The sequence below is a fragment of the Puma concolor genome, chromosome B3 (genome assembly GCF_028749965.1).
Source record: "Puma concolor isolate L17-30 chromosome B3, mPumCon1.1.hap2, whole genome shotgun sequence".
NCBI classification, from domain to species: domain Eukaryota; kingdom Metazoa; phylum Chordata; class Mammalia; order Carnivora; family Felidae; genus Puma; species Puma concolor.
In genome coordinates, this window is record NC_141672.1 from 76,644,611 (window position 1) to 76,660,517 (window position 15,907).

Sequence of the window (15,907 nt, forward strand, 5' to 3'; positions counted from 1 at the left end):
TAGCTGACTTCTTGGCCTCATAATCAGGATATACCAGAAAGTTCTAATTTCAGCTTTACACCCCAGAAGCAGTCGCATCATCAAACAAGGTGGCATCGAATCATGAGAGAACCAAAAAGCACTGTGGAGACCTGGGATGAAGAGTTAGAAAAACAAGCAGGGACATTTTCTGAACAGACAGCACAGGGAGAGGCCTGAGCCCTGGCAGTGAGGAGAGGGTTAAATCCTTCCCTCTGCAGTACAAAAGAAAAGAGTGTGCGGAAAGATTAGGATTTTTGCTTTTACAATGGGAGCTGCAGAAGCGTAGGGAAGAAGCTGAAGAAAAAAAAGGGGGCGTCTCCCCTTTAAAGACTTGCAGAGATTGAGAGAGAAAGAGAGAGAGAGAGAGAGAGAGTCAGGGACAGAGAATCAGAGGGAGCGCGGGCCAGTCTGTCTGTCTGTCTCTGGGAAGGGAGACCATCTCTGCTTCCCAGTGATTAGCACTGGGGGAGAGGCATCAGTTGGCTTCAGACCCAAGGGGAGACCAGACCAGGTCACCCCGGTTAGGACTAAGTGAGCTTTGCCCCTCCCTACCCCACCTCCACCCGGGAATGTCTCGGCGAAAGCAGCGGAAACCCCAACAGTTAATCTCGGACTGCGAAGGTCCCAGCGCGTCTGAGAACGGTGGGTGCCTGGGGAGGGGTGCGGGAGCCCTGAGTCCCAGCCCGTGTGGGTCAGGCCAGGGCAAGGGAGGGCACCCGGGCCACGGGTGAAGCCAGGGGAGGACTTGGTCATTGGGGGTTTGAAGAAGTTGGATGCAGAGAGTAGCCAGGCATTGACCTGTGCTGGGGGAGAAGCCCCGCTGCTTGGCTTTTCTCAGATTGGATTCTGTTTGTGTTTTCCTTGTTTTTCTCCGGATGAAATGGAGTTTTCAAACTGGCTCTGTCTCCCCACCCAAGAGTTTTCTCCTCAGGTCCCCCTTTGCTCACTGGTCTTTGTGTCGTTGCTAAGTAACCTCCTCAGACCTGGAGGCCAGTCTCTTAGGGGTGGGATTTTCCCCCCTTTTCTTTCTGGAGAGTTGGGTTGCAAGAGAATGAATTGGATAAACGTGAAGGTTCCCCTGAGGGAGAAGAGAAAAAAGTTTCTCATTGTTGGGCTGAGCTGAGAACAGATCAGAGCTCCCAGAGGGAGAGAGCTAATGTCGGTCAGATGCAGCCTGGCTTGGGGTGCGGATCCGTGTCACCTAGGGTAGAGGCTGGAGGAGAGGTCTGGATGAGGGACTCAGGTTTGTGCTTCAAGGGAGGCCACGGTGAAACAAAACAAAACAAAAGTATGAATTAACGTACTTGCATCTGTTTTTAAAGTAACAGATTTTCTGGGGCGCCTGGCTGGCTCAGTAGGTAGAGCATGCAACGCTTGATCTTGGGGTCGTCAGTTCCAGCCCCGCATTGAGTGTAAAGATTACTAAAGGAATTAAATAAACTTAAAATAATAAAGTAATAGATTTTCTTTGTTGGGGGGGGAGAATTTTATGTATTCCTATAATAGTCCAGTCAGAGGCAGATAGTAGAGTAACTTGGGGTATTGAGAAGTGACATTGCCCAAAGTCTCAGAAACACTTAGAGCACTTTGTCAGGACCAAAACAGGTTTCCTGATGCTCTGGGCTAGTGGGCTCACTCTACTAAATTAGAATTTTGCAAATTTGCTTGAACGTGGATCCAGGGTAGAGTCTGGGAATCTATATCTTTGCAAGTGTCCAGGTAATTCTTAGGCTCAGGCAAGTTTTGGATATACTGTATCAGTATATGGCTATGTATGTTCACACTGTGAAAGTCTAGAAGTTCTGCCCCTCAGGGATAAACTATTTAGCAAACAGTTGACTCATTGGGCAGTGCAGTGTGGTACTAAGAACAAGGGTTCTAGCAAAAAAAACAAAACAAAACAAAACAAAAAAAAGAAAAACAAGGGTTCTGAAGCCACACTTTCAGGATTCAAATCCTGGTTAGCTGTGCAACTTGGGTTCGTTTACTTTGCCTCTCTGTGCCTGTTTCCTCATCTGTAAAATACTAGCTACCTCATTAGGTTATCATGAGGATTGGAATGAGTTAATAGGTGTAAAGCACTTGGAAAGATAAATAGCATAAATAAGTGCTCAATTTATGTGGTATAGTAGTCCCTAGCATAACTAAGTACTTAATGCATGTAAGTATTGTTATCATATGTGAGGACAGTGGCACTTCCTGCGAGGGCTGAAACCTGACCAAACCTCAGGCATCTCTTGGTGAACTTCAGTCCTTCTCTATGAGATGTGTGCATGAAAAGCTCTAGGATAATGTATTTGTAGTGACTAAAACTGAGTCATGGGTTAAATTTACCTTTCCACCTGTTGTTGTAAAAAAATGACCTGAGATGAAATCAGTGCTCCCCTGTGCTATGGAACAACTTTAACAGACATACTGTGTTTTGGGTAGAACACATTCTCCTCAAGTCACTGCTTTGCTGGGATCCCACTGTGCCCATATTTAGAGGTTCATGATGGTGGCATCCTTCCCTCCTGGGACACATTAGCCTTCCTTAATGCTGCTGCAGGCCGGATGTTTCCTCCTCCGGCTCTACAGGAGACTTCCCGTAGAGCCTCGGAGTTGCCTCTCAGTCCTGCTCCCCTGCTGGCTGGATTGTGGAACAATGCCGAACCCCTGCCCCCCCCAAGAGACAACCTCTCCTCTCCCCACACTTCCCAAGTCTGCTCACCCACTCCCGTAGTACCACTGTTGACCAAGAGCTTGTGCAGGCGTCAAAAGAAATCTTTCACCACTGCCCTGAGTGGATTCTTAAGCCCCTTGTGCTAGGGCTTCCACTTGGGGCTGTGAACACTCTGGGGCATGGGGTTGCTGCTACAGAGTCATCCCTGCAGAAACAGTGCAGGCTCACATCCGATGGCAGCAGCAAATTCCGGCTGAATTTTGCCTTTGAGCCAGAAACGTCAGAAACACAAAGGTAAGGAGTAAGAAAGCAGTAGTAACCTCTGAAGGTCTGCCTAAAGAAAGCAAAGGGCTTTCTGATCAGAATTCTCCGGGGCTACTTCCACGCCCTGGAGTGTCACCGAGTCACATCTGGAAGATGAGGTGGCTGTACCAGAGCAAACCTAAAATTCCTTCCTCCTCGTGTAAGACAGATAACTTTCCCATTCCCTCCTTTTCCATCGATACGGTTTCTATTTGCTTGTGTGATCTTCAGGCGGCTGACTTTTCCTTCTACCCCAGAAACATTTTTTTGTTCTGCATGCCCCCAAATTAGGGTAGGGAGGACTCTCTGTCCTCTGGTGTACCTGTGAAACTACGGGCTTCCTCATGAGCATCAGCAGACATTTATTTAGCAGGCTAGGGTGCAACCGAAGTTTTCAGGAGGCTTTGCCTTCTTTTGGGCAACGTTTACCATACCTGACAAGCAAATGCTCAGCCTTTGTCACACATGTCCAAAGCCTCATCTCTGCAGTGACCTGAGACGTCACCAAGAAATGGTCTGAAAACCTGTTTTCTAGCCCTGTTTTTGTTCAGCTTCCCAGACCAGAACACCAAAACCTAACAGAATAGTTACTGCACATAAGTGATGAGAAGGAAATAGTCTTTTTACTTAAAAACTCTGGAGAGAGAAAAAAAAAATCTCTCTCCCCTACAGAGTCTAGAAATCTGGATTAGGAACATATGAGATGTGAATAGGGAAAACGTAAACTAGTACATCTGGGAAATGAAGGAAACGATCAGAAACCCAGATATTTAGTGAGAAGGAGAAACCAGGACAACAGCCAAACAGATCTAGAGGGAGAAATGGAAGCTGGCAGACAGCAACAGCAGCAAAAGGAGAAGGAAGGCAAAAAGAGAGTCCTGAGGGCTCTGATCTCTTTATATATGGATGTAGAGAGCATAATCCCTCAGGGTATTGAGTCTAAGCCTTTCAGCCCTAGGTACCCCTGGGTCAAAAAGAAAATATTTCTGAGTAGATAGAAAGTAACTCGGGCCAGGTGCAATATGGAGCACTGGATCAGGAAGCAGGAAACCTGGGTTGTTTTTTTTTTTTTTAATTAAAAAAAATTTTAAGTTTATTTATTTTTGACAGAGACAGAGTGTGAGCATCAGCTGGGGAGGGGCAGAGAGAGAGGGAGACACAGAATCCGAAGCAGGCTCCAGGCTCTGAGCTGTCAGCACGGAGCCTGACACGGGGCTCAAACTCATGAACTGTGAGATCATGACCTGGCCCGAAGTCAGACGCCCAACCGACTGAGCCACCCAGGCACCCCGGAAACCTGGGTTTTAATCCAGCTTTGACCTTGAAGCTACATGACCTTGGATGAATCCATTCTTCCCCCGGGGCTTCAGTTATTGGTCTTTAAATAATAGCACTTCTAGGGGTGCACCTGGGTGACTCAGTCAGTTGAGCGTCTGACTTTGGCTCAGATCATGATCTCACAGTTCATGGGTTTGAGCCTGTGTCAGGTTCCGTACTGACAGTTCAGAGCCTGGAACCTGCTTCAGATTCTGTGTCTCCCTCTTTCTCTGCCCCTCCCCTGCTTGTGCACTGTCTCTCTTGCTCTCAAAAATAAATAGACGTTAAAAAAATTTAAATGATAGAACTTCCTGCCAATATTTCGGGAACATTTACTATTTGGCAGGTACTATGCTAGCCCTACACATATTTCCCCTTGATTCCTCCCAACTCTATTATTATCTCCACTCAATTTGTTTTAAGTTCATTTATCTATTTATTTGAAAGACATCGCGTGCAGGGGAGGGGCAGAGAGAGAAGGAGAGAGAATCCCAAGCGGATTCCATACCGCCAACACAGAGCCCAACCCAGGGCTCAAACCCATGTACCATAACATCATGACCTGAGGTAAAACCAAGAGTTGGAACCCCAACTGACAGAGCCAACCAGGTGCATCTCCATTCATTTTTTTTTTTTTGAATGTGTGGTAAAATATACATAACAAAATTTACCATTTTAACCACTTTTAAGCGTATGACTCAGTGATTAAGTATATTCACAATGTTGTGCAACCATTACCACCATCCATCTCCAAAACTCTTTCATCTTTTAAAATTGAAATCCTTGGGGCGCCTGGGTGGCTCAGTCAGTTGAGTGTCCGACTTCGGCTCAGGTCATGATCTCACAGTCTGTGAGTTCGAGCCCCGTATCGGGCTCTGTGCTGACGGCTCAGAGCCTGGAGCTTGCTTCCGATTCTGTGTCTCCCTCTCTCTCTGCCCCTTCCCTGCTCATGCTCTGTCTCTCTCTGTCTCAAAAATAAATAAAAACATTACGAAAAAAAAATAAAAAATAAATAAAATAAAATAAAACTGAAATCCTATACCCATTAAACAATAATTCCCCATTCCCTTCGCTCTGCAGCCCCTAGCAATCACCATCCTATTTTCTGTCTCTATAAGTTTACCAATTCTAGGTACCTCATATAAAGGAATTACACAATATTTGTCCTTTTGTGTCTTGCTTGTCTCACCATGTTTTCAAGGCTCATCCTTATTGTAGCATCTATAAGAATTTCAGTCCTTTTTGAAGTTATACCCCCATTTTATTTTATTATTTTTTAATGTTTATTTATTTTTAGAGAGTGAGTGAGTAGGGGAGGAGGTGCAGAGAGAGCAGGCTCCTCACTGTCGGCACAGAGCCAAACGTGGGGCTCGAACCAACAAACTGTGAGATCATGACCTGAGCCAAAATCAAGAGTCAGATGCTTAACTGACTGAGCCACCCAAGCACACTATCCCCATTTTATTTTTATTTTTTATTTTATTTATTTTTTAAGTAGGCTTCCTGCCCAGCACAGAGCCCAACATGGGGCTTGAATTCACGATCATCTTGAGATCAAGACCTGAGCTGAGATCCAGAGTCTGACACTTAACAGACTGAGCCACCCAGGTGCCCCTATGTCCCTCATTTTAAAGAGAAATCCAAACCTTAGAGAAATAGAGAAACTTTCCCAAGATCACAAAGATCTTGAAAGTGCTGGGACGATAACTCAGTCCTGTTTGATTCAGAGCTGGCACTGTTTTGTTTTTTTTTTTTAAGTTCATTTATTTATTTTGAGAGAGAGATTGAGAGAGTCCCAAGTGGGGTCCGTGCTGTCAGCACAGAGCCCAATGCAGGGCTCACAAACTGTGAGATTGAGACCTGGCGCTGAGATCCAGAGTCGGACGCTTAACCACCTAAACCACCCAGGCACCCCAAAGCTGGCACTCTCAATCACTGTGCTCAAGGGGGGGGGGGGGGCGGGGAAGATCAGATCTCTGAAGTCCTTACCAGGAGCAAAAGAGTATGAATTCTTTGCTAAATGCTGAGTCCTTTGATGTCAGAAAAATGTCTCTTAAAAAACCTTTTCGGTGTTTGATCTAAGATATTCCTGTTTAGGAAACAAACATATTTTTCTCACTTAACATCCCATGTACAAATTATCATGCCTGTTTGCCTACGACATTGCACAGGTCACAGATGCATTACTAGGTGTGGGTGGCCTGGCAGAAGAGTGTGTGTGTGTGTATTTAGGAGAGAGAAGTGACAAAGAGAAGATAGGACATTCTCCCTTAGAAGTAGTCTATAGCAACAGTGCAGCAGTTACAGAATCCATTCATGTTAGCATTGGCCCAATGCTAACAGTAAGTTTAGGCAGGTGCTTACATAGTATACTTTGTTTCTTCAGTGGCTGGACGATGCTTGAACTGTGTGTAGAACAAAGCCTTTATCTTAAAATTAGAAATATAGCTCAAGGGGCGCCTGGGTGGCTCAGTCGGTTGAGCATCCGACTTCAGCTCAGGTCACGATCTCACGGTTTGTGAGTTGGAGCCCCGAGTCAGGCTCTGGGCTGATGGCTCAGACCCTGGAGCCTGCTTCCCATTCTGTGTCTCCCTCTCTCTCTGCCCCTCCCCCATTCATGCTCTGTCTCTCTCTGTCTCAAAAATAAATAAACATTAAAAAAAATTAAAAAAAAAAAGAAATATAGCTCAAGATGCACATACCCTGGGAAAGGCAATGCAGTCACTTAAATTCACAGTCAGGTGTAAATCATTATCAAAATCTGTTCATGGAAGCTGGATACGAGAGAGCTGACCTCTCTCTGCTGGCAGAGCAGAGAGGGAGCCAGACAGGAAGATTTGGCCCTGGGCAGCTGGTTTTGCCTCTGTCCTAATTTGGGCCAGGTAAGATCTGTGAGCCGCAGGGTAGAAGGTTCCCTGGGAAGAGCAGTCCTCTGAAAGGTACCGTGGCTCTCATCCTTCCTGTACACTGGAATCTCCTGAGGAATTTTATAAACACACTGATACCTGGATGCCACCCTCAGGGATTCTGAACTAATTGATCTGGGGTGTGGCCTGGATATTGGATGTTTCAAAGCTCTCCCAGTATTTTCAATGGGCAGCAAAGTTTGAGAACCGCTTTTTCAACTCTACCATTCTGCTGTGTACTCCGCACCTAATTTTCTTTGTTCTCCCAAGCCTAGAGCCGCAGTTTAGAGAGCTACCTGGTTTCCCTTTTCATTGTTATTCTGGCTCTTTATAAATTTAAACAAGCGTGTCCAGGTCTTAGTCCCTACATCCATCCCAGACTTTGCCTGTGACCCAGGATAGCTTACCTACCCTTATCTGCTATCTAGGGACACCATTACCAGCTTAGTTTATTCCTGTGTTTATGACTTCATTCGTGTCTGCCTAAGAATCCTGCCCCCCTTTTCAGGATAGGCAGTGAGTGCAAAGTGCTGAGAAATAGAGGGTTCCTCTTACAGGTGGCTGTTGATCCGTCACCTTTCAGCAGGGACTAAATTTACCTTAAAGAAGAGTGCAGGTCAAATTACCCATCAGAAAGCAAGTTTCATTAAAGAGCAAGAAAGGGGACAGTGTTTCCCAGGAGAAGATGAAAAGAAAAGGATTTCTTTTCTTGTCGGAAGACTTGACAAAACAGCAACTTGATATCAAATGTTCAATGCTAATTAACAAATGCTGGGTAGAAAGCTTCCACCTGATTCCCTCTCCCTTACTGAGGCCAGAGAGCAAATGGCAGGTAGGAGCTACACAGGGCCCTTTCTCTGGCGTTAGAGAAGCCACACAATGTTGGTGTGCTTGAGAAAGCACTGGACAGGGGTCAAAATTCTGAATGCTTGCTTCACTGAATTTCTGTGTGAACTTGGGAAAGTCACTTATCCTCTCCAAGCTTCAATTTCCTGCTCTGTAAAAATAAACAACACTGCATGAACCTGTGACTTTCCATAACTGAAATAGATCCCCCCTCTCCCTCGTTGTAAGGGTCAGTCCTGAAAACACAGAGCCCATCTTTTTCAGAGCTGTCGTTCGTAATATTTAGATACTCATGATTATGTAAAGTTTCAAAACATAATTCGGTAAAATGTTTTTGATTTAAAAAGACAGCAAAATTCGTGTTGAACAGTGAAGTGGATGGTGCCAACATTAGGTCCAAAAAAGACTCCTCCAGAAAAGATTCCTTGCCACTGGCATATGCCAATATTAACCAATGTCTTACCTCAGAAATTAATAAGATGATGGGGCATCTGGGTGGCTCACTCCGTTAAGCGTCGGACTTCGGCCCAGGTCACGATCTCATGGTTCTTGAGTTCAAGCCCCGTGTCGGGCTCAGAGCCTGGAGCCTGCTTTGGATCCTGTGTCTCCCTCTATCTCTGCCCCTCACCCCACTCACACACACACTCTCTCTCTCTCTCAAAAACAAATATCTTTAAAAATTAAAAAAAAGAAATTAATAAGATAGTAACATGAAAAACTGATCTAATTTTAGCAAATATGCATTTTAGGTTATTTTCATTGTTTTGCCACTGACAATGTAAATTCTCTAACCCATAATATTTGGGACTCCCCCCCCCCAAATTTAAAGTCCTGTGTGTTCATATTAACATGATTTGTCAAGAGTTTTCCAAGTTTTTGTCACCACAATATTTCTCTGAGAAAGACAGCACAGCTACAATCTTACCACTTCACAAAATGAAAATGGTGGCATGATTAACCACTGTGCCTCAATTTACCAGCCAGGCAACGATAGAGCTGGGATTAGAGCGTGGTGGGTTTACTGATGCCGAGGCAAACCACAAAACTAAGGACTTGGGGGGGGTCACTTCCTGTAAGTAAGATTAAACTCTCTCCCGAGGTGGAAACCCTATTAAGACGCATTTCAAGGTAGAAAGAGAACGCAGAGTATCTGGTCTAAGAGACATCATACCCCTACTTATGCCGTCTGACTGCGAGGTGGCCTCTGTGGCGGTGAGCTAGTGTTATGTCCTTTCTAGGCATTCAAACCAGCTTGGGGCTGAAAGGGCTTTCCGCCCAGAGAGGCTGCCTCGTAGCTCCCACTGCATTTTCTCCATTGTTTCAGGAATTCCCCTCCCCCCAGGTTAGAGCTAGGTGGGCCTCTGTAGGCCCCTGCAGGCCAGCGTCTCCCCGGACGCAACTGTCCTTAACAGTGGCCGTGTGCCCTGTGCTGCACGAGAAGGGCAATGGAGGAAGAAGACGGGCAGGGAAGAGCTATTAAAGAGGAGGCGCTCCGGGAATAAGCACGAAGTCTATAAATCAGGTGTGAGCCCGGTGGTCTGTGGAGTAACTTGCATTGGGCTATTCTGGGGGGGAGGGGGAGGGAGTGAAGGGGCTCAATGTTCCGCAGAGAGGAGGGTCCTGAAATGACTTCCTTGGAAATTACGCCTTGCAGCCTCCCACCCTGAGAAACTTCTTTTGTGGAGGGGGATGGGGGTAGGGTGGGAATAAAGATGAGGAAGACTGGACAAAACTTGGGGTATTTAGGGGTGCGGGTTTTGATAAGGCGTGGATGTCCTGGGCTCCCCCTCCCCCTCTGGCCCTCAGAACCTCTGAGATCAGACCACCCTCTCTGGAGTCCACGTTTTCCAGGCTCAGCGGATCCTTTATCCAAAGAAAAATAAGAGAAGCCTATCGCTTTGCTCTATTGAGCAGAGCTGTGTTTCCCACTGTGCCCCCTTGAGCCCGAGGGGGGTGGGGGCAGGTCTAGGCAAAGCCATCTGGAGAAGGGGGGGAGCTGGCAGAGGGCGAGGGAAGGTGGACCCCACCACGCCCCACAAGCACCTGTCACTGAGCCTCCGGAAACCTGCTAGGCTCTGGGCTCCCGCCCCACACACCCACCTCCCACTCCCCGCTCCAGCCCGGCTCCCCAGCAGCTCCTCCCCCATCTCCCCTCTCCTAGCTTTCTCGCTCCAGCTCCTCCCCTCCTCCGCGCCTCCTCGCTCCCCTCCCCCTCCTCCGCGGCTCCCTGCCCCCGCCGCCGCCGCCGCCGCCGCCGCCGCCGCCGCCGCGGATCTCCATCTCCGCAGTCTGGGCCGCTGGGTGCAGAGGCTGCCGCACCCCGGCGGCCACCGCCGCCTCCCCCCATCCCGATACCCATTGTCTCCCATTCTACCCTGCCCTCCACCCACCCCCCCCCCGTCCCTACAACCATGGCGCACGAAACCGGGAGGAGCTCTCGTCTCGGGGGGCCCTGCGGGGAGCCGGCGGAGCTTGGAGGTGCGGTAGGGCCCTGCCTGGGCAGGGGTGGGGGCGGAGGGCACGCGCGCGGGGTGAGGGACTTCTCAGCGGACGGGATAAAATGCACGATTCTCTGCGTAGGGCCCCCTGCTCACACCCATTCCTTGCGCCCGCGGGTGGCCCGGGGTTGGGGGGTGGGGGACCGGCAGGCGGAGGCAGGAGCTTGAGCGTGCCTGCTCCCCTGCCCCCATGCTGGGGTGTTTCGTGTCCGGACGGGTCACCACTGAGCTCTAGCCTTCGGCTTGGCCTGATGGTGAGCTCATCTCCCCACCCCCCACCAAGCGGTTACTGGGCTCCTTGTTAATTAGAGCCTTCGCCTGCCCATCCCAGCCGCACCACCCACGCTCTCTCCTTGTCTTCTCCCTAGGTGATGCTAGCGAGGAGGACCACCCCCAAGTCTGTGCCAAGTGCTGCGCACAATTCACTGACCCAACTGAATTCCTCGCCCACCAGAATGCGTGTTCTACTGACCCCCCTGTAATGGTGATAATTGGGGGCCAGGAGAACCCCAGCAACTCTTCGACCTCTTCTGAACCCCGGGCTGAGGGCCAAACTAGCCCCCAGGTCATGGAGGCAGAGCACAACAACCCTCCGGAATCTGGGTCCTCTGTGCCCACAGATCCCACCTGGGGCCCTGAGCGGAGAGTAGAGGAGCCTGCCGGGCACTTCCTGGTCGCTGCCACAGGTACGGCAGCGGGGGGAGGCGGGGGCCTGATCTTGGCTAGTCCCAAGCTGGGAGCGACCCCATTACCTCCAGAGTCCACCCCCGCACCCCCCCCTCCTCCTCCTCCACCTCCGCCCCCAGGTGCAGGCAGCGGCCACTTGAACATCCCTCTGATCTTGGAAGAGCTGCGGGTGCTGCAGCAGCGGCAGATCCATCAGATGCAGATGACTGAGCAAATCTGCCGCCAGGTGCTGCTGCTTGGCTCCTTAGGCCAGACAGTGGGCACCCCTGCCAGTCCCTCCGAGTTACCTGGGGCAGGGACTGCCTCCTCCACCAAGCCCCTGCTTCCCCTCTTCAGCCCCATCAAGCCTGTCCAGACCACCAAGACCCTGGCACCTTCCTCCTCCTCTTCCTCCTCCTCCTCCTCCTCCTCGGGGGCAGAAACGCCCAAGCAGGCTTTCTTCCATCTTTACCATCCACTGGGGTCACAGCACCCTTTTTCTGCCGGAGGGGTTGGGCGCAGCCACAAACCCGCCCCCGCCCCCTCCCCAGCCCTGCCAGGCAGCACAGATCAGCTGATTGCCTCGCCTCACCTGGCGTTCCCAGGCACCACGGGACTCTTGGCAGCACAGTGTCTTGGGGCAGCTCGAGGCCTCGAGGCTGCTGCCTCCCCAGGGCTCCTGAAGCCAAAGAATGGAAGTGGTGAGCTGGGCTACGGGGAAGTGATGGGTCCCTTGGAGAAGCCTGGCGGACGGCACAAGTGCCGCTTCTGTGCCAAAGTATTTGGCAGTGACAGTGCCCTGCAGATCCACCTGCGCTCCCACACGGGTGAGAGGCCCTATAAGTGTAATGTCTGTGGCAACCGCTTCACCACCCGCGGCAACCTCAAAGTGCATTTTCACCGGCATCGCGAGAAGTACCCGCACGTGCAGATGAACCCTCACCCGGTGCCCGAGCACCTAGACTATGTCATCACCAGCAGCGGCCTGCCCTACGGTATGTCCGTGCCGCCGGAGAAGGCCGAGGAAGAGGTGGCCGTGCCAGGCGGGGGCGTGGAACGCAAGCCGCTGGTGGCCTCCACTACAGCACTTAGTGCCACCGAGAGCCTGACGCTGCTCTCCACCGGTGCGGGCACAGCCACGGCTCCCGCGCTCCCTGCTTTCAATAAGTTTGTGCTCATGAAGGCAGTAGAGCCAAAGAGTAAAGCCGATGAAAATACCCCTCCGGGGAGCGAGGGCTCAGCGATCGCCGGGGTGGCAGAAAGCGGCACGGCGACCCGAATGCAGCTGAGTAAGCTGGTGACTTCGCTGCCCAGCTGGGCGCTGCTCACCAACCACTTTAAGTCCACAGGTAGCTTCCCCTTCCCCTATGTGCTAGAGCCCTTGGGGGCTTCCCCCTCTGAGACCTCAAAGCTGCAGCAACTGGTAGAAAAGATTGATCGGCAGGGAGCCGTGGCAGTGGCGTCTACTGCCTCGGGCGCCCCCACCACCTCCGCGCCCGCGACCTCAACCGCTGCGGCATCTGGGCCTAACCAGTGTGTCATCTGCCTCCGGGTGCTGAGCTGTCCTCGGGCCCTGCGCCTGCATTACGGCCAACACGGAGGCGAGCGGCCCTTCAAATGCAAAGTGTGTGGCAGAGCTTTCTCCACGCGGGGCAATCTGCGTGCACATTTCGTGGGCCACAAGGCCAGTCCGGCAGCCCGGGCCCAGAACTCCTGCCCCATCTGCCAGAAGAAGTTCACTAACGCCGTGACTCTGCAGCAGCATGTTCGGATGCACCTGGGGGGCCAGATCCCCAACGGTGGCACCACGCTCTCGGAAGGCGGGGGAGCTGCCCAGGAGAATGGCTCCGAGCAGTCCACAGTCTCCGGGGTGGGGACCTTCCCCCAGCAGCCGTCCCAGCAGCCATCCCCAGAAGAGGAGCTGTCTGAAGAGGAGGAAGAGGACGAGGAAGAGGAAGAAGACGTGACCGATGAAGATTCCCTGGCAGGGAGGGGCTCAGAGAGCGGAGGTGAGAAGGCGATATCAGTGCGAGGCGATTCGGAAGAGGCGTCTGGGGCAGAGGAGGAAGTGGGGACAGCGGCGGCGGCGGCGGCCACGTCTGGGAAGGAGATGGATAGCAGTGAGAAGGTGATTCAGCAGCCTTCCCTGCCGCCCCCGCCACCACCACCCGACAGCCTGGATCAAACACGGCCCATGGAGCAGGGAGGCAGCGATGCCGCAGGAGGCATGGAAGAGGGGGGCAAACCAGAGAGGAGCTCGAGCCCACCGTCAGCACACACCCGGGAAGGGGAAGGCGGCAGCGGCACCTCGGCGGCGGAGGAGCTGAGCACGCAGGAGGCGATGAGAAAGGAGCCGGGAGAGAGCAGCAGCAGAAAGGCCTGTGAGGTGTGTGGGCAGACCTTTCCCGCCCAGGCAGCCCTGGAGGAGCATCAGAAGACCCACCCCAAGGAGGGGCCGCTCTTCACTTGTGTGTTCTGCAGGCAGAGCTTTCTCGAGCGCGCTGTCCTCAAGAAGCATATGCTGCTGGCTCACCACCAGGTACAACCCTTTGCTCCCCACGGCCCTCAGAATATTGCTGCTCTTTCCTTGGTCCCAGGCTGTTCACCGTCCATCACATCCCCGGGGCTCTCCCCCTTTCCCCGAAAAGATGACCCCACCATCCCATGAGCCTGTTTTCCTGCTCATGACCCAGGGAGCAGAAACCGAGAGCTCTGTAGAAGCACCTCCACAGGATTTACGAGCCCTTATTTGTCTTTTTTCTCTGAGTCCTTCTGTGGTACATCCCCCGTGGCTTCTCTCTAGTCCCTGAGCTTGGAAATGGCTGTGCTTGCCAGGGGGATGGCCCCCTGATGAATTTTTTCTTCCCTCTTCACTCACTGTACCTGAGGAAAATAGTTTCTCTGCAGCTTTCACATTCCCAAGGGGATCCCCCTCCAGCTTCCCTGGGGTGACCCCTCTCCCCCCTCTCCTTTCTTCCTCTCCATTTCCCTTTGGCAGGTGCACCTGAGCACCCACATTTGGAACTGCAGCCCAGCCCGAAGGGGCCGGCAGCTGTCCCTGGAGGGCCCAGTGCCACTCCTCTCTGGTGACCAGGTCAACCTGCAGGACTTCCTGTCCCAGGATGTTCCTGCCCAACTGGTGAGGGTAGGTCCCCTGTCTTTCTGGAACCAGTACACAGCTTTCCTGTCAAGGGACCTGCTCACCAAGCCCCGGAGTTCCGGCTCCACCTCCACTACCAGTTTAGGTCTGGCACCACCAGTGCTGTTTGGCCCAGGAACTATGGCTGGGAACGTGCCTCCAGCAATGGGATCCAGAGAGGCCAAGGAGAAGAGAGCCCCCCTCTTCCTATTTCGGTCTCCTGCATCCAAGGCAGTGCCTGAGAAGCCCGTCAGAGAAGAAAAGTAGCAAACTGTACATTTCTTCTTTTCCCTGCTCTGGAAGGTGCCAGCAATGAAGATACAACAATATCTGTATCTGGCGGCTCAGCCCTAAGGGGTAGGGAGAAACGAAGAGCATATAGGACATTCTTCCCAGTAAACTCCCATTCAGGCAAAGGTGTTGGCTGGTCAGTTTGCCAAGACACCTCCAGCTTCTCCTGTTCCTTCATCATGGCCTGTCAAAGTTAGGAAATGAGCAGATGTCTTAGCAGCAGGTCTCTCGTGGGATCTTTTGGGAAATGTGAAGTTCATGTCTTTAACAAGCATTATTGGTGAGGGTCATTGAAGGAGGAATGATGGAGAGTTGAAGAGCGTTGCTAAAGCATAGGGCTTGCTGGGAACACGTGAGGTTAAGAAAGGGGCATGATGTGAGGGAGGGGACCTCGAATTCTCGATTGGATGGGTCTCACGAATGTTCTTTTGGACTGTTAGTGACTTAGTGTGCAGCAATGCACCTCAGGTCATAGGGGATTTCCTAGCACTAGTGTGCTTCTAGTTTTAGATAACTCCCTACTTTGTACCCTGGCCCCTTGTATTTTCCTTGTCTTCCTTTCTCAAGGCCTGTTTCCTCCCCATTTTGCCTGTCTATGGACCAGGGCTTATGTCTTTGCCACCGTCTGGTTCTTAGAGTCCCAGACCTTGGGAGATGAGCTCTAGGTGGTTTTCTCCCTGCCTCTCCGTCTTGTAATGAGATGTAGTATTTACTCTTAACATAGGATCATTTGGAACAGGAGTCCTGAGGGGGAGAGAGTGAGGGTTCTGCTATTGATTGACTTGAATGATGGTTTCTCCTCCAAAGGTATAGGCTCCAGAGCTTCCTAACATAGTAAAATGTGAAGAGCAGACAAGGGAGATATTAGTGTCTTTCCCTTTTCATTAAAAGTGTTTTAACCAAATATTTGTGTGTTTTTCCTTATTTCATGACTAAATAGCCAGCTGGGGTGTGATACGGGCATTCCCTAACATTGAGATTCCCTTCCCACCTACATCTCCTGCCAAAGCTGAACATATGGTGTTGAAATATTTAATTTATTCAGTCTTGTCCTAAAACAACCTCCAGTGAATGTAATTTCCCTGTGGAAATGGAGTTTATGTTCTCAAAAAGTAAAGGATTTGTCCGTTGTGTGCAGTCATTGTCTAGATTCTTTTCTTTGCCTAGAACTTTCCACCATCAGGCTTTGTGGGGTTTTTGTTTTGTTTTGTTTTGTTTTGTTTTGTTTTGTTTTGTTTTGTTTGGAGGTTGGAAGCTG

At 50.9% G+C, this 15,907-nt stretch overlaps 1 protein-coding gene across 3 annotated transcripts; it reads left to right on the forward strand.

Moving 5' to 3' along the window:
• Positions 1–288: 288 nt before the first annotated feature.
• On the forward strand, positions 289–15,553 carry SALL2 (spalt like transcription factor 2). Of its 3 annotated transcripts, XM_086710182.1 has the most exons (4): positions 289–663; positions 10,922–11,239; positions 11,360–13,758; positions 14,218–15,553. In XM_086710182.1, exons 1-4 carry the CDS (start codon positions 591–593, stop codon positions 14,623–14,625), a joined length of 3,198 nt encoding a protein of 1,065 aa, XP_086566308.1. In that variant the 5' UTR covers positions 289–590; the 3' UTR covers positions 14,626–15,553. The 3 variants fall into 3 exon arrangements, with proteins under 3 accessions (XP_086566308.1, XP_086566306.1, XP_086566307.1); XM_086710180.1 differs by having other exon boundaries at positions 10,922–13,758; XM_086710181.1 differs by lacking the exon at positions 289–663 and adding an exon at positions 10,289–10,533 and having other exon boundaries at positions 10,922–13,758.
• The last annotated feature ends 354 nt before the right edge of the window (positions 15,554–15,907 follow it).

Coding starts and splice junctions, on each gene's coding strand:
- SALL2 (XM_086710180.1), top strand. CDS start 591: ATGTCTCGGCGAAAGCAGCGGAAACCCCAACAGTTAATCTCGGACTGC. Junction 664..10,921: donor TCCCAGCGCGTCTGAGAACG/GTGGGTGCCTGG, acceptor TCTTCTCCCTAG/GTGATGCTAGCGAGGAGGAC. Junction 13,759..14,217: donor TGCTGCTGGCTCACCACCAG/GTACAACCCTTT, acceptor TCCCTTTGGCAG/GTGCACCTGAGCACCCACAT.